Source organism: Suncus etruscus, chromosome 10, assembly GCF_024139225.1.
Source record: "Suncus etruscus isolate mSunEtr1 chromosome 10, mSunEtr1.pri.cur, whole genome shotgun sequence".
Lineage (NCBI taxonomy): Eukaryota > Metazoa > Chordata > Mammalia > Eulipotyphla > Soricidae > Suncus > Suncus etruscus.
In genome coordinates, this window is record NC_064857.1 from 89584810 (window position 1) to 89603926 (window position 19117).

At 40.4% G+C, this 19117-nt stretch overlaps 1 protein-coding gene across 2 annotated transcripts in view; it reads right to left on the bottom strand.

The window, feature by feature from the left end:
- The window catches only part of SLC30A4 (solute carrier family 30 member 4), a 35048-nt gene extending 16201 nt beyond the window's left edge, over positions 1-18847 (bottom strand). For both annotated transcript variants that reach the window (XR_007499615.1, XM_049782501.1), the window contains exons 1-2: positions 18478-18847; positions 10470-10616 (exon numbers count right to left, since the gene is read on the bottom strand). Coding sequence is in view for 1 of the 2 variants with exons in the window: in XM_049782501.1 (XP_049638458.1) it covers positions 10470-10616; positions 18478-18847 (517 nt within the window). In the remaining variant the exon portion in view is untranslated. The remainder of the gene's footprint in view (positions 1-10469; positions 10617-18477) is intronic.
- Positions 18848-19117: the final 270 nt, after the last annotated feature.

Consider the following 19117-nt stretch of genomic DNA (forward strand, 5'->3'; position numbering starts at 1 on the left):
AATGTCTGCCCAAAAACAAAAGCCCAGGCCCAGATGGATTCACTAATGAATTCTTTCAAACTTTCCAAGAGGAACTACTACCAATCCTGGCAAGATTCTTTCATGAAATTGAACAAACAGAAACACTTCCAAATAGCTTTTATGAAGCCAACATCACCTTGATACCTAAACCAGACAGAGATGCTACAAAAAAAGAAAATTACAGACCAATATCGCTGATGAATACAAAGATCCTCAACAAAATCCTGGCAAATAGGATTCAATGCCTCATTAAGAAGATTATCCACTACGATCAAGTAGGTTTCATCCCAGGAATGCAAGGATGGTTTAACATCCGTAAATCTATCAACATAATACACAACATCAACAACAAGAAAAATAAAAACCACATGATTATATCAATAGATGCAGAGAAAGCATTTGATAAGGTCCAACACCCATTCTTGATCAAAACTCTCAGCAAGATGGGAATGGAAGGAAACTTTCTCAATATAGTTAAGGCCATCTACCACAAGCCAGTGGTAAATATTATCCTCAATGGAGAAAAACTAAAAGCTTTCCCTCTAAATTCTGGCACAAGACAAGACTGTCCTCTCTCACCACTCCTATTCAACATAGCACTGGAAGTACTTGCTATAGTGATTAGGCAAGAAAAAGATATCAAGGGAATCCAGATAGTAAAGGAAGAAGTCAAGCTCTCACTGTTTGCAGATGACATGATACTCTACCTAGAAAATTCTAAAGACTCTACCAAAAAGCTTCTAGAAACAATAGACTCATATAGCAAGGTGGCAGGCTACAAAATTAACACACAAAAATCAATGGTCTTTCTATACACCAATAGTAATAAGGAAGAAATGGACATTAAGAAAACAACCTCATTCACAATAGTGCCACACAAACTCAAATATCTTGGAATCAACTTGACTAAAAATGTGAAGGACCTATACAAAGAAAACTATAAAACTCTGCTCCAAGAAATAAGAGAGGACATGTGGAAATGGAAACACATACCCTGCTCATGGATTGGCAGGATTAACATCATCAAAATGGCAATATTCCCCAAGGCATTATACAGATTTAATGCGATCCCTCTAAAGATACCCATGACATTCTTTAAAGAAGTGGAACAGGCACTTTTGAAATTCGTTTGGAACAATAAGCACCTTAGAATAGCTAAAGCAATCATTGGGAAAAAGAATATGGGAGAAATTACTTTCCCCAACTTTAACCTTTACTACAAAGCAATAGTTTTCAAAACAGCATGGTATCGGAATAAGGACAGACCCTCAGATCAGTGGAATAGGCTTGAATACTCAGAAAATATTCCCCAGACATACAATCACCTAATGTTTGATAAAGGAGCAAGAAATCCTAAATGGAGCAAAGAAAGCCTCTTCAACAAGTGGTGTTGGCACAACTGGCTAGCCACCTGCAAAAAATTGAACTTAGACCCCCAGCTAACATCATGTACAAAGGTAAAATCCAAATGGATTAAAGACCTCGATATTAAACCTGAAACCATAAGATATATAGAACAACACATAGGCAAAACACTCCAGGACATTGAGACTACAGGCATATTCAAGGAGGAAACTGCACTCTCCAACCAAGTGAAAACAGAGATTAACAGATGGGAATATATTAAGCTGAGAAGCTTCTGCACCTCAAAGGAAATAGCGTCCATGATACGAGAGCCACCCACTGAGTGGGAGAAACTATTCACCCAATACCCATCAGATAAGGGGCTAATCTCCAAAATATACAAGACACTGACAGAAATTTACAAGAAAAAAACATCTAATCCCATCAAAAAATGGGGAGAAGAAATGGACAGACACTTTGACAAAGAAGAAATACAAATGGCCAAAAGATACATGAAAAAATGCTCCACATCACTAATCATCAGGGAGATGCAAATCAAAATAATTATGAGATACCACTTCACACCAGAGAGAATGGCACACATCACAAAGAATGAGAATAAACAGTGTTGGTGGGGATGTGGAGAGAAAGAAACTCTTATCCACTGCTGGTGGGAATGCCGTTTAGTTCAACCTTTATGGAAAGCGATATGGAGATTCCTCCAAAAACTGGAAATCGAGCTCCCATACGATCCAGCTATACCACTCCTAGGAACACAAAAATACAATACAAAAACCCCTTCCTTACACCTATATTCATTGCAGCACTATTTACGATAGCAAGACTCTGGAAACAACGAAGATGCCCTTCAATAGACAAATGGCTAAAGAAACTGTGGTACACATACACAATGGAATATTATGCAGCTGTCAGGAGAGATGAAGTCATGAAATTTTCCTATACATGAATATACACGGAATCTATTATGCTGAGTGAAATAAGTCAGAGAGAGAGAGAGAGAGAGAAACGCAGAATGGTCTCACTCATCTATGGGTTTTAAGAAAAATGAAAGACATTCTTGCAATAATAATTTTCAGACACAAAAGAGAAAAGAGCTGGAAGTTCCAGCTCACCTCAGGAAGCTCACCACAAAGAGTGATGAGTTTAGTTAGAGAAATAACTATATTTTGAACTGTCCTAATAATGAGAATGTATGAGGGAAATGGAAAGCCTGTCTAGAGTACAGGCGGGGATTGGGTGGGGAGGAGGGAGATTTGGGACATTGGTGATGGGAACATTGCACTTGTGATGGGTGGTGTTCTTTACATGACTGAAACCCAAACACAATCATGTATGTAATAAGGTGTTTAAATAAAATATATAAAAATGTGTAAAGGGCACAAATATAATATACAGACAATGGATAAAAATATCCAATATATCAAAAGCAATCTTAATACAATAAATTCAAATATGAACAAAATCTTTTTGTTCCTTACTAAGTTTGCAAGAATTAGAAATTTGATAACAGGAGCCGGAGAGATAGCATAGATGTAGGGCATTTGCCTTGCATGCAGGAGGACGGTGGTTTGAATCCCGTCATCTCATATGGTCCCCTGAATTTTCCAGGAATGACTTCTGAGCAAAGAGCCAGGAGTATCCCCTGAGCGCTGCCGGGTGTGACAACAACAGCAACAACAACAATAAAAAATTGATGATAACCAGAATTTTCACAAGAACATACTACTGGTACAAGTATTAAATGTAAAAACTTTTTAGAAGAGTGATAGAAAAGCTAATAAAAATTTAATATATATACATTCTTAATTTTAGAAATCTATCCTGTGGAAATACATCATATGTATGCAAAGATATTTACAAGGCTATGTCTCTAATATAAAAATTGGCCAGAGATATTTTAAAAGATTGGAATTCATCTGGTTCCTAAGCACTACTACCAAGGGTGGCTGAAAACAGAAGCAAAAATATGGAGAAAATTATCTTCTGTTTTGGGTTCTGAGCTATTCCCACCATTACTTGGGGTCTTTTGCATAATGTATGCATCCATTAAGCTATTTCTCTGGACTTGGAAAAGATATCTAAGTCCTAAGATGTCCAACAATGAGGCACTTAATGGATAAATGTATGATACATGCAAATTAAGGGATACCATTTAACTTTACATTCATAGTACAGACATGGAAGTGTTTTATCTGGAACTGGGACTAGGAGCTGAGTAAATATAGTTTTACTTAACATTTTTTTTAAGTACACTGAGTAACAAGACTATACATTTTAAAAATATATTTCCTACCATTTCAAAATATGTTACCAAGTCAGACCTACCACCAGAGTAACAATATTCTACCACAGACCACTGGAACATCCCCTTCTTTCTGGTAACCTCAGTTCTGTGTTCCGAATCCAAGAGTTCATTTTGTTTGGCTTTGATTGTTCCCTTATTTTGTTTCTGTATATACCACACACGAGAGAAAATATCCTTAGTCTTTCTACTGACTCATTTCACTTAGATGACGCTCTCAGGTTACACCCATGTTGTAGCAAGATTTTATCTTTCTTTGTAACTAAGCAGCAAGCCACTGTGTGTGTATATGTAAATCTGCGTATGCTAAAATATCAGCCATCTTAATCACCTCATACTTGTGAGAATGGCTTATAAAAAAGGCCAGAAGCAACAAATGTTTCAGAGGTATGGAGAAAAAAGGAATAATGTAGGAATGTCATTTAGACATTTCTCTACGGAAGAATAAAGAAGATGGCTAGAGAGACAGATCAACTGGCAATGTTCAGGTTTTGCATGCAGGAGGTCTGGGTATGATTCTCAGCACCAAATGGTTTCAAAGCTGCCAAGAACAAACATTGAGCCCAGATTCAGAAGTACTCCAGATACTTCTTAGACTGTAGTTCAAAAGCCAAAGAAAAAAATAAAAATAAAAAGACACTTTTTTGAAAAATTAAAAATAGTACTATGATCCAGAAATTCACCATAGTTTACAAAATTGCTGATAATACAGTTTCAGGCATTCAGTGTTTCATAACCAGTCCCAGTGTCCTTCCCCCACCATTGCCATTATCTCCGGGTTCCTATCATCCTCTGAAGCACACGCCCTTGAAGGCACAACATAATTCATTTTATATTGCTTGTTATAATAAAATGGTAAGTGAACTCATAAAAAAATTAAGTAAAAATTGTTAAGTGGGGCTATTAAAGTCATTGTCTGAGGGTTCACTAAGCTGTTTGTTGCTAGTTGAGCCTTCTGTGTTATTTGTTGTTTAATGAACTTAGTTGGCTTCTATGCTCCTTTCCCATGTAATTTGCTGTGCTCCTACTGGGCTACATTAGTACTGGGGAACTTGGAAGTTTGTACTTTTAAGAAAAATGCAACTTCCCATAGAAATTTAATACACAAAAAAATAACAGTAAATACTATTTAGCTCCTTTTTCTATAATATCTGTTATCAATGAAAAATCAAAGTAACTGTAAGCACACTTGCTTATTAAACGTTGCTCAGATAGAGATTGTTTTTATGGTTTGTTTTGAAGCTTTTTGGCAACTCTGCATTGAGCAAGTCTATTGGCACCATTTTCCAATAGCATGCTTTGTATTCTGTTCTGGTAATATTTGCAACATTTCAACTTTTTCATAATTATTTAATCTGGTGATAATCTGCAATTTCTGGTGTTTGATGCCACATCTGTAATTATACTGGGGCACCACAAACCACATCCATATACAATGGCAAACCTAAGTAAAAAATGTGTCCTAACTATTCTGCTAAATCAATGGTTCTCCTATCTGTCTCCTTCCTTTGTTCCTGCCTATTCCTGGGACACAATATTACTGAAATCAGGCCAATTACTAATACTACAAAGGCCTCTAAATATTAAAGTGAATGTAAGAATCGTGCTTTCAAAACAAACTAAAACAACCTAGAAATCACTAATCTTGGCAAGAAAGAAATGTTGAAAACCGGCTTGCTCACAAGCTGGTGTGTTTTTCCTTGAATGTCTCAATGTTTTTCTGCCTCTTCTTCTGAAGAAGCCTGTGTCCTCTCTTGAACAGACACCTCTCTCTTTCTCTTCCCTCACATCTTTCTTAATATATTCCAATAGAAACTATCTTAGTTAAAAAAAAAAAAGATGTTGAAAGCCAAGATAGGCTGAATGCCAGGTCTCTGGAGTTAGCCAAGCTGTGAATGCAAAGTATAAGTTAGTGAAGGAAATTAGAAGTGTTACTCGAATGAACACATGAATAAATAAATGAAACAGCCTTAATGCTAATATTGAAAAAAATATTAGTGGTCTGGATAGATCAATAAGTGATAATTCCTTCAGTTAAAGCCTAATTCAGGACAAGATCCCACTTCTCTTCAGCTCTATGAAAATAGAGTAAGGGATAAAGCTGGGGTAGAGAGGCAGAAAAGTCTGAGAGTAGGGAAAGAATACATTTCTATGATAAATAAGGTGAGGCAACAAGTGAAAATTTAAAAGCTTTAATAAGTTACCCATACTTATTTAATAAGTATGGATAAAGATGACCATGTTTAACAACAGATTTTTGTTATAACAAAGCAACTGTTTAGAATTTTAAGAGCTAGAAAAAGCCAGTGTCTGGCTTCAAAGCTTCAAAGGCAGGCTGATTCCTTTGCAAGGAGCTAATATAGATGCTGACTTTAGTTGAAGTCACTGCGTGCTTATTCTGAAATTCTCAGGGCACTTAAGAATTAAGATATACGAGATAATGATACCCTTTTATGCCTGCTAACACATCTGCCAGTTTTCAGCTCAAGGATTAAGGAGTATTTTGATTTGCAAGTCTTGTTATTTAAGAAGGCTATAACTGGCACAGAAGTGGTAACTCCTCTGATCTATGCAGGGTAAACTGAAAGCCTTCTGGAAAAGAGGATGTTAGATGCTAGATGTTATTAAGAACATTTGCGATTTGCAGGAGGAAGTTATACCAACAGTAACAGGAATTTGAAAGAAGTTGATTCCAAACCCTGTGATGACTTTGAGGAATTTAAGACCTCAGTGGAGAAACTAACTGCATTAGTATGATGAAAATAGCAAAAATATAGTCTTTTTTTTTTTTTTTTTAAGGTTAGCTACATTTTGACGATTCTCAGGAGGTACACCTGGCTCTGCACTAGGAATTACTTTAGGCATGCTTGGGGAACATGCTCGGGGGACTGAACCTGTGTCAGCCACAGGCAAGGCCTTACCCACTGTACTATGGCTTCAGTCCTAAGAATGATTATTCTAAATGGGGTCTCAAGATGTGACAGAATTACTTTGAATTTGATCTCTGACACCACTCCACCTGCTTGAGTGTGATTCTCTGGACTTTGCCATTTGGGACAGCCAATACTGTCACAAAATACTGTATCATGACCAAGTGTGTGTGTGAGCACCTCAACTAAAGTATGCAAACACCGTGGGTGTCATCCCTAGTTATCACATAAAAATTGACAAAAGAGAAAGGGTTTTAAGAAACACTGAACCATATAAAATAAACTTTCTTCAAAATATAACATCATGTGCCACAGTGATAGTACAGAGGATAAGGCATTTGCCTTGCATGTGGCCCGCCCAGATTTGACTCCTGACATCCCATATGGCCCTGTGAGTTCAGAGCACTGCCAGAAGTGATTCCTGTTCAATATCACTGGCCTTGGCCCAAAAACTTAAAACCAAAACCAAAGCCAACCAATCAAGCAAAATATAGGAAACACATAAAACTCCAATTCTACGATGCCACTTTAGTCTTAAATATTAAGGTACATGTTTTAAGATAATAAAATATAAAGTTTGAAAATCATTTTCAAATTTTATAAAATGCTAAGAAAATCAGCAAACAAGTGTTTTTCAGCAGTGGGGGTTTATATAGGAATTATCTATATGCAGCATGCAGAGACTTAAAGAAAAAACTCACCAAAGACTTTCACTTTCCTATACAGCAAATGAGAGTGCTAAGGGGTTCATATACCAGATAATTTCCCAACCTCATGACCTGGATAGCTATTTGGAATATGGCCATTCAGGCACAACATCAAGTTTTACAACAGAAGACCTGGTGAATAAATTTAGAAGACCATGGTACTGCCAAATTAAGATTAGGCTCAAAGGGACTGAAGTGATAGCAGGATGGGTAGGGTTCTCAATTGGCAACTCAGAGCCCTGCCAGGAATGACCCGAGTGCAAAGTCATAAATAAGCCCTGAGCAGGGCCAGGTGTGAACCAACACCCCACACTATTCCTCAAAAAAAAAAAAAAATTAAGTTCAAAGAGGAGAAACTAATTGACTTATTAGATACAAGGTGTCACTGTTCCTATACAATGAAACTATAAAATGATGGGGCTGAAGAATTAGTGCAGGTGACTCTGGCTCAATCCCTAGAAGGGGATATGATTCCCTGGGTACTGCACAGGCATGTAAACCTTCCTCCCCATCCCCAAACAAAACATTACAATGTTCATTCTGGTTTTCAGATTTTGCTAAATATATTTTACTATTAACTTTATGGTTTTAAAAAATGACATCTGGGGCCCGGAGAGATAACACAGAGGCGTTTGCCTTGCAAGCAGCTGATCCAGGACCAAAGGTGGTTGGTTCGAATCCCGGTGTCCCATATGGTCCCCCGTGCCTGCCAGGAGCTATTTCTGAGCAGACAGCCAGGAGTAACCCCTGAGCACTGCCGGGTGTGACCCAAAAACCAAAAAAAAAAAAAAAAATGACATCTGGTCCCATGGTGCTTTACACAGTTTAAGTAATTATTTTATATATTTTTCAAGTTAAAACTTAATACAATAACAGACCAAAAGAGAATCATGTAAATCAAAAGGAATAATTTATTATTTTTTATTTGCTTGAGCCACTTCCAGCAGTGTCAAGGATAAAACCCAGGGCTAAGCACGTGCTCCAGTTCTTTGAGCCATCTTGTGGGCCCCCATGCATGATTTCAACTTCTCAATATTAGTATTTCTTCAAAAAAATTGTGTGTGCAATGCTAAAATTAAGTTGATTTAATTCAATGTAATAAACTTTGCAGGTGGGGGAATGAAATTTTGCAGTGGGGCTGGATTCTGCCTGGGCAAGTTGGAATTTACAGCCATGAAGCTGAGAGGGCGGGGAGTGTTGTCAATGAATAGAAAAAAAATACTGAGAGAAAACAGGCAAGGGAGACTGGCTGACCAGCCTATTCTTGCTAATGATAGGCTTGAAGATATAACCTTGAAGATAACCCAGCAGATACCAACGGATCTGTTATATGGTTTAAGAAGAGTCTTGTGGGGCCGGGGAGATACAGTACAGTGATAGGGTGTTTGCCTTGCATGTGGCCAACCAAGGAGGGATCTGGTTCAATTCCTGGCATTCCCTCTGATCCCCCAGCCTGCCAAAGATGATTTCTGAGGACAGAGCCGGGAGTAGCCCCTGAGCACTGCTGGGTATGGCCCAAAAACAAATCAATCAATCAATCAATCAATCAAGAAATAAAGTTTTTTTTAAAAAAAGAAGAGACAGGGCCAGAGAGATAGCATGGAGGTAAGGTGTTTGTTTGCCTTTAATGCAGGAGGTCATTGGTTCAAATCCCGGCATCCCATATGGTCCCTTGTGCCTGCCAGGAGCGATTTCTGAGCGTGGAGCAAGGAGTAACCCCTGAGCACTGCCGGGTGTGACCCAAAAACCAAAAAAACCAAAAAAAAAAAAAAAAAAAAAGAAGAGTCTTGCTAAAACTAGATCATATAAGGAAGTACTAGATGGGCTTCAGATTAAGCTTATGAAGGGAGGCAGATGAAAGTTTGGTTAAGTAAAGAATTTTTGTCAGCATAAGAATTATGTTGATATAATAGCTTCAGTGAAGGTTAGCCATAGATATATATTAAAATAATGCTTAAATGTGGGCTATTGTGGCTCTGATTGAAATACCTGAAAGAAAAAAAGCTAATGCACATTAAGAAATTAAACCTTGGGCTGAAGTGATAGCACAGTGAATAGAATGTTTGACTTGCACATGGCCAACCTGGTTCTGTCCTCGGCATTCCATATAGTCTCTGAGCCTGCCAGGAGTAACTTCTGAATGCAGAACCAAGAGTACTCCCAGAGCGCGGCTGGGTGTGGCTCAAAAACCAAAAAGAGAAATAAAAAAAAAAAAAAAAAAAAAGGGAAATTAAAGCTATATTGTGCTTGGTTCAGTGAACAGAGGTAAACTTTTTTTTTTCTGGTAACTTCTTTAAAGATAAAATAGGGAACAATATTCCAAAGGGTGTGTTACCACTTGCTCACTTTACACTGCTTTTGAATCCCTCTCCCATACACTTGTGGTATTTTATTGTCTTCAGCTTGTGAAAAATCTTCCCAATATATTTTTTTTTTTCTTTTTTTGGTTTAACCCCCGGCAGCGCTCAGGGGTTACTCCTGGCTCTACGCTCAGAAATTGCTCCTGGCAGGCTCGGGGGACCATATGGAATGCCAGGATTCAAACCACCATCCTTCTGCATGCAAGGCATGCAGCCTTACCTCCATGCTCTCTCTCCGGCCCCATATTTTATCTTTTTTTTTTTTTTTTAATTTTTTTGTTTCTTTTTTTTTTGGGGGGGGAGGGTCCACACCCGGCAGTGCTCAGGGGTCACTCCTGGCTCTCTGCTCAGAAATCACCCCTGGCAGGCTCAGGGGACCATATGGGATGCCGGGACTTGAACTACCTACCCTCTGCACACAAGGCAAAAACGCCTTACCTCCATGCTATCACTCTGGCCCCCAATATTTTATCATTTTTAAAAACTGAAATTATACATCATTTATCTCAGTGTCCCCAGTTCAAATAAGTTGTTTGACAGATGTATTTGTTACTCTTTAACTCTTTCTTTGAACACACACACACACACACAAATAGGGGGCAACATTTAAAAATCAATGATTACCACCTAATTTTATTAATGAGTAAACATTTTAGCTTATTGGGTTCAATGTGCCCTGGAAGATATGTAGTTGAATAAGTGTTGTTCACCTATACCTTATTTATTCAAACAGACTATCAAAAGGAGGATTTCAGCTAATCAAAGGTAACTCCCAGTTACTTACCTAAGCGGTGAAATCCAAAGGTGAACCTTTTAGTTGGTGATTTTGAAGACAGCCACAAAGCAAGTAGGGTCAATATGATGGCACTTAGGTCAGTTAACATATGAAGTGCATCTGTCATGATTGCTAGGCTATTCGCAATGTATCCACCTTAGAGTAAGGGTAAGAGGCAATAGGTTAATAAAAATAATGCAAGCAGTTAAAACTAAAATATGTAACAGCCTGAAAAAATACGAGCATTTAAATGTTTTTTTCTAATTGTAGTAGTTTATAATGTATTCTATTACAATTCAAGATATAAAAAGTTTTCTGGTCAGATGGTGCAATTCTATAAAAAGGTTTTTTGAGGAGTCAGTGACCTTAAAAAGTTAAAAATTATAGATTGAAAAGTTCTTTGAGCACTGCAGTTTTTATTAAACCTACCAATTCTATTAGTGTGTTAGTAACTAAAATATTTAAATGTTATAATAAAGGTTAAAAATGGTAGGCAGTACTCACATTTGGGGAAGTTTAAACATTAAAAAATCCCATAAGATGTACAGTAGATCAAAAGATAAAAATAATTTTATATTTCTGTATCATATGTGCATATACTGTCCCATTCTGGACCGACTTTCCCAACACCATTCACTGAATATGGATTTGTACTTACTCAGTAGTATTCAAATTACCATGGCTATCAAAATAACCTGAAGGACTAGCAAAAATACAAATTGCTTGTTCCACTCTCAGAATTTTAGATACAGTCCGAATGAAACCCACAAATTACAGTTTAGGGATTGGAGTGATAGCACAAGTAGACAGGGTGTTTGCCTTGCATGACACCAGTCCTGATTAGATCCTTGGTATCCCATAAGGTCCACAGAACTTGCCAGGAAAAATTTCTGAGCACAGAGCAACACCTACAGCACTGTTTGGCGCGGTCCCAAAATCAACAAGAACAAATTACTTCTATCATGCATCCAAATAACAATGAAACTTCTGGTCTAAGAACCACACTAAGAATCACTATGATGTATCACAGAACTTCCTAATCAGAGTGCTGTGACATGTGAGTGAAGTTAGCTGTGGCTCCCCTTCACTACCGGATGGGGATGCAGAACCATGATCACTGGGGGGAACTAGGGCTAGTGATCTCAATCAGTTCCTTTATTCCACTGTTTAGTACATAGATATCATGTTTTTAAATTTATTTTTCTGAGAAAAGTTGAAAGAACTGAGAAAATACAGCTTGGAAGTTAATAACTTGGGTTTGAGAATCTCAAGAGATTTGGATTAAGGTATTTAAAATGTTTGAATCTCAGTGTGCTCATCAACAAATATACTTTAGTGCTGCATTATAAAATTGAAATTTCTGAAAAGATTAAAGTATTTTAATTTCTTTTCTTTTCTTTTCTTTTCTTTTCTTTTTGGTTTGGTTTTGGGTCACACCTGGCAGCACTCGGGTTACTTTTGGCTCTACTCTCAGAAATCACTCCCGGCAGGCTCAGGGGACCATATAGGATGCCGGGATTCGAACCACTGTCCTTCTGCATGCAAGGAAGTGTCCTACCTCCATGCTATCTCTCCGGCAATTAAAGTATTTTGGAGCAGAGATATTACCTTGCTTTGTATGCAGTTGAACCAGATTCAATACCTGGTCCCCCATAGCACTGCCAGCAGTAATCCCCAAGTGCTGCTGGATGTGGCCCCAAAACAAAAAGATGAAAATATTTTACTGGACTGCCAATATTGGCCACCACTACTTATACGTGACTTTTGAACATATGAAATATGGCCAGTGTAACTAAGGAACTCATTAACTAAATTAACCTAAAGTTAAAGAACCAAGTGTTGGCACTATAAGCAAAAGTAAGAAGATCTAAAAGTCATCTTTTTTTTTTTTTTTGGGCCACACCCAGTAACGCTCAGGGGTTACTCCTGGCTATGTGCTCAGAAGTTGCTCCTGGCTTGGGGGACCATATGGGACACCGGGGGATCGAACCGCGGTCCGTCCAAGGCTAGCGCAGGCAAGGCAGGCACCTTACCTTTAGCGCCACCGCCCGGCCCCTAAAAGTCATCTTAATGAAAGCAAAAATTGTCCACATCAGCTTTTATAGAACCCTGGAAATTATCCACAGGCTGATATGGATGGCATATATTTATTCAAGGAGAATATCTGAATCTTGATGAGAATGGGGTCCTCTACAGTAGCATTTTTCAATCTTTTCCTACTTTTTTTTTTCTCAGTTATTTCTGTTTTCTTCACTTCTCTGTCTGCTACTATTGATGTTATAGCTACCAGCCCCCCTTCACACACAACTTTCACCTGTGGCCCCCTTGAGATATCCTTAGGGATCCATCTACTGGGGGCCTCATGGCACCCAATTGGGAAATATTTCTCTATAACATTTAACTTGCTGTTATACATAGTTCCAGGTCTGTAATAGCTCTAAAAACAAAATAGCAGTAACAGCGGTAAAAGCCTCCATTTAGCAGCCATAATAGGGCTATCGCTCTTTCAGATTTCCATTTCTGCAGATCTATCATTGACCTACCCGTGGTTCCTAGGCAGTTTTTATGACTTAAATCAAGAGAGTTGAACCTAATTTGTTGATATATCAGGTGTAGCCTTTTCCTAAAATAGTGTTTGACCAAAAACAATCATATGAGTGTCAGAGCAGTAGCACAGCTGAAAAGGGACTTGACTTCCTAGCAGCTGACACAGGTTTGATCTTTGGCACTCCATATGATCTCCTGAGTATGCCAGGAGTGACCACTGAGCAGTTAGGAGCAATCCCTGTGCACTGCCAGGTGTGGCCCAAAAGTGAAGAGGGGAGGAAAAAACAGTAAAAGGATTCCTTCTTTAACAAGACAGTTTCTGAAGGCAATAGGTAACATTTTACTCTTTATGGTACATCTTGGTGTGGGCTTACTGTCACCAATTTTCTTGGCCTTTGTTGAGCCAACCTGGAAATGTACACCCTTTAGGCTCTACAAAAATAGCTTTAAAATTCTTTCGGGGCTGGTACGGTGGCGCAAGGGGTAAGGCATCTGCCTTGCCCGAGCTAGCCTAGGACGGACCACGGTCCAATCCCCAGCGTCCCATATGGTCCCCTAAGCCAGAAGTGATTTCTGAGCACATAGACAGGAGTAAACCCTGAGCGTCATCAGGTGTCGCCCAAAAACCAAAAAAAAGAAAAAAAGAAAAAAAAATTCTTTCTGCTGTCTTTATCACATTTCTAATACTTGGAATTGGGGCTGATGCACTATTTTTCTTGCCTTTTCAACTTAAAATCTTTTTGCATTCACTCATCAAGCCTTTTCATTTCCAACAAAATGCAATTGTTAAAATAATAATTGTTCCTAAATCACATGGTTTTTAGTTAAGTACAACTCAACAACACTGAAAACATGAGATTTGAATGGCAACCACCAAACTTGTGATGTGTCTCTCAAGGTGGAAGGAACTGGAGGGAAAGGAGATGGAAAGAAGTTGACATTGGTGCTGGGATGAATGTTTTTTATATTATATGCCTAAAAGTCAACTATTAATAACTTGAAAAATCAATTTCTTAAATAAAAACTACTTAAAAATAAAATACTCTTAAATTTTGTGATATCTGCCTTATATCTGATGTCTATCTTGCTAAACATTGAAAAGGCAATTATAAAGCAAAGCATATTTATTTATGGTTGAAGACTAATAATCTAGGATACACAGAAACTCCCTAAAACTTGGGATGGAGCAATTGTATAGAAGGATAGGGCACTTGCTTTGCATACAGCAGGGGTCCTCAAAATAGCATCTCTAATGTCAACTCTTTATACTTCTAAAACTGGAGTTCCTGAAGACAAGCTCTTTAGGTAATTGTTCCCATTTCTATAATTTCTTTAATCTATCTCTACCCTGACTGCTCTTCTGAACTATTCAACCAACAGCTCAATAGACATCTTTACTTGGTTATTTCTCAGCTACTTAGGAAAGGAACTTCAGAATCATTCCTGACACAGTTATCTCTTATGTTTCTCAATCTGTATAGAATCTCTCTTCTCCAAGAATCTTCTCTACTCCAAGCCATAAACACTTTTCCTCTGGATCTTTGCAACAGTTTATTTATTTCTATTTGTATATCCTTCAGTTGTTTCTCTACTTAAGAACCAAATTACATTTTAAAAGGTAAATCACTCATATCATATTCCAATTCAAAGCCTTCACTGGTTTCCCTTAGTACAGTCATGTGTACCCTGATGATTAGGTTATACACTTTTTTGAGAAATGTCTGATTAGGTGATTTTGTTGTCACGTGTTATTCAGAGTATAATACAACCATAGGGTGGCCTACCAGACCATATACCACATATGAAATAATCACTGTTAACTAGTCTATCACTGTATCACTTGTATCATCAAGTGACATGACTTATCTTAGAACAAAGACTAAACTAATTTAACATGGCCTGTTAGGAACAGCTTGATCCCTTTGCTTACTACATTCCCGTCAAACTGGTCTTTTCAGATGCTTTTTAAAGACTTAAAAGGTTTAGGACCTTTGCACATGTTCTCTTTGCTCGAAAAATTCCTCCTACACTGTTTTTGCCTGAATAACTCCTGCTATTCTTTCAGAAATCTCTGTATCTCATGCAGAAAAACTACATCCTGCTGATCATGTTCTTAGTCTTTATTTTTCTTTATAGAACTTAAGATCAGTTGTCTCAAGCTATTAAATGTTCTTGTGTATAGTTAACATACTCTCCATTATTAAGTATGCCAGCAGTACTGACAATAATGGTCACAGAGTTCTGTTCTTAGTTGCTTTTTTCCAGAATAAGTAGTACAATATGTTCGTATTATGTTAGTAGTCCCCTGATAAGGAACTGGAATGATAGAGCAGTCAGACTTTGCTTTACATGTGCCAGACTCAGGTTCCATCCTCTACAATCTATATGGTCCCTCATGCACTGCCAGAAGTAGTTTCTGAGTATAGAATCAGGAGTAACCCCTGAGCATTTCTAGGTGTGGCTCCAAACAAAACATACTCGCTGAATGGAAGAAAAGAATGGACATTGTCTGAGCTCTTAGAGTATGTAAGTAGCAAAACCAAGATTAAAAATGATCTCCTCTTGGGCCGGAGGGATAGTATGGAGATAGGGCATTTGCCTTGCATGCAGAAGGATGGTGGTTAGAATCCCGGCATCCCATATGGTCCCCGATGCTGCCAGGAGCAATTTCTGAGCATAGAACCAGGAGTAACCTGAGTGCTGCCAGGTGTGACCCCAAAACCAAAAAAAAAAAAAAAAAATCTCCTCTTGGGCTGGAGCGATAAAGCAGCAGTAGGGCACTGCATGCAGCTGACCTAGGACGGACCTCGGTTCACTCCCCAGCATCTCATATGGTCCCCCAAAGCCAGGAACAATTTCTGAGCACATAGCCAGGAGTAACACCTGAGCATCACCAGGTGTGGCCCCCTCCCCAAAAAAGTATCTCCTCTTTCAGATCTTTTCTCACTCCGTATTTCCTGCATTAAATATTTTGTTTCTACATGCTTGTCTAGTACTTTAATTCTCTATAATATTCTGAATAATTTTGATTATTACATGCATGGTTCCCTAAGCACAACCAGGTGCCACTTCTGAGTAGTAATGAACACTTCTGGATTTGTACCCTCCCCCCAAAAGTACAAAACAAAAAAAGAGATCAGTTGCTGAGAGCTTTTAAAGTTGGCTTGGGAGAAGATATTTAGTCAGTCATACAAGGTCTGTTGAAGATACATTTTGAGATGACACACGAATGACAAGAACCCCTCCCTTTTTTATTTGTTTTTGTTTGGTACACTACTCCTGGCTTTGCATTCAGGAATCACTCCTGATGGGCTTAGGGGAACGTATAAGATGCCCAGGATGGAACCAAGGTCATCTGCATTTAAGGCAAGTGCCCTATCCACTCTCTACTCTGGCCCCCTGAAAAAAAATTTGGGGAGGAAAGGGAGTTCATGTAAAGCACTGCTTTTCAAAATGCAGAACAGAATCAGTTAAATGAGAAGACTAGAATCGGAAAAATGAGAAGAAAACACATGAAATAAAATTGTGTTCCAGTTCTATAAACACACATTTTATAAGTGCACACACACACACACACACACATATATATATATATATATATATATATATATATATATATATATATATATATATATATAAATTCCTCCTTAGAGGAGCCATTGAGGTAGTGGGGTGGGACAGACTGAAAGTGAACATGGGGATGAAATGAGGTAAGGAAGAAATGTGTATCTTTACCTCTGACCACATCTTCAATATGAACTGCAAACACGGTTCTAATCAAGGCTCAGCATTAAAAGACCATATGGGAGAAATGCTTTCAATGTCACTTCAAAACAGTCACCAAGACCACAGTTACCAGTTCAATGTGATATTAATCCAGAAAAGCAGAATTCATGTTACATTGAGAATGTATTACTAAATCACGGGAGAAAAATAAGAAAACTCAGCTGATAAACCCTAGGGGAGCTGCTCTGTTCTTTAGGCTCTTCCTTATCCAGAAAAACTTGCCGGTGGACTGGTAACATATAATTTCTCAGATCTCAACTAGATAGTGAAGGAAATGGTATCATTTCCTTAAGAGACCGCTTAAGACGAATGTGACCGTCAAAACAACAAACCAAAGGCTGAGGAGTGATACGGCTGGCTTTTCTAATCTAGGACTTTAAGTCATTTGAGAATCATTTACTATTTTATTTTGGTTTTTTTGGGGGGGCATACTCAGCTGTGCTTTTAGCTCTGCGCTCAGGAATCACTATTTGTTGGGGATGGGGATTATATGGGGGACTGGAGAGCTAAGCCAGGTAGGTCACCTGCAAGGCATTGCGTGTACTCTTTCTGATCACTTACTATTGCTGGGGATGGGGACCATATGGGGGGACTGGAGAGAAAACTCAGGAAGGTCCCATGCAAGGCATGGCATTGCTATTGCTCTCTCTCTGTCTCTGTGCCTGTCTGTCTCTCACCATATGGGGTACTGGAGTGCAAAGTCAGGTAAGTCCCATGCAAGGCATGGCATTGCTCTCTGTCTGCCTCTCTCTGACCATATGGGGGTACTGAAGAGCAAATCCAGGTGGGTCCGATGCAAGGCATGGCATTGCTATTGCTCTCTATTGCTCTCTATTGCTCTCTATTGCTCTCTCTCTCTCTCTCTCTCTCTCTGACCATATGGGGGTATTGCTCTCTCTCTCTCTCTCTCTGTCTGTCTGTCTCTGACCATATGGGGGTACTGAAGAGCAAATCCAGGTAGGTCCGATGCAAGGCATGGCATTGCTATTGCTCTCTCTCTCTCTCTCTCTCTCTCTCTCTCTCTCTCTCTCTCTCTCTCTCTCTCTCTCTCTCTGTGTGTGTGTGTGTGTCTGTCTGTCTGTCTGTCTGTCTCTCTCTCTCTCTCTCTGACCATATGGGGGTACTGGAGAGCAAATCCAGGTGGGTCCGATGCAAGGCATGGCATTGCTATTGCTCTCTCTCTCTCTCTCTCTCTCTCTCTCTCTCTGTCTGTCTGTCTGTCTGTCTGTCTGTCTCTCTCTCTCTCTGACCGTATGGGGGTACTGGAGAGCAAATCCAGGTAGGTCCGATGCAAGGCATGGCATTGCTATTGCTGTCTGTCTGTCTCTCTCTCAGACCATATGGGGGTACTGGCAAGCAAATCAGGTAGGTCCCATGGAAGGCATGGCATTGCTCTCTCTCTCTCTCTCTCTGACTCTCCCCTCTGTTTCCCTTTTACCATCTTAAAAGTCGCCAAAACAAACATGTTGTTTAAACCTTTCCTTTTCTCTTCTTTTCAGTCCTTCCCATCCCGCTGGGAGGCAGAAGACCACATGCAAAAGGCCAGTTATCTCTTGGAGTTTCTACTGTACTAGTTGCTCCGTGCGCTTTGTTTTCGTTTGGGTGCTGAGAACCCGCTCCTCCCGGCGGGCTGCCGGGCTGCGACCCCGCGCGGCCTCACTCACTCACTCACTCACTCACTCACCCACGAGCTCGCCGACCATGAAGAGCAGGTAGAGCAGCGCGGCGAGCGCCAGGCGGGCCTTGACCCTGCGCTGGCGGAGCGAGTCGCGCCGGCCGCTGCAGCGCGCGCAGGGCTCGTCGGCCTTGAGGCTCAGGCGCGGGGGCGCCAGCGGCACGTCGGGGTCCAGCAGCGCGTCGTCGTCGGGCGCGGGGGGCGCCTCGGGGGCGTCGCCGTCGTCGGCCACCACGGCGCGCAGCTTGGTGAGGCGGGGCGGCGCCTCGAAGGCCGCGTCGTCGGCCAGGTCCAGGGCGCTGGCGTCGTGCAGGAAGAGCGGCGCGTCGCGCCTCCGCAGCAGCGCCCTGAAGCGCTGCCACGCGCCGGGCCCGGCCATGGCTGAGGCGCGGAGGCGACGCGAGGCGCGGGCGGGCGGACCCGCTTCTACTTCAGCGAAGCGCCGCGGGCGTCCTCGGGCATCCCGCGGACGACGGCCGAAGCGCGGGCCCCGCGGACGACGCGCCGCCCGAGGCTGAGGGCGCGGGGGCGGCGGCTCATCTCCTCGCCTCCAGCTCCCGCGGCCTGGCGTCCGGCTTCCCGTCCGCTAGTGACAGGGTCGCGAGCCGGGAGCAGCCGCCTCCTCCGCCGCCCGGCCCCGGCCGCGCGC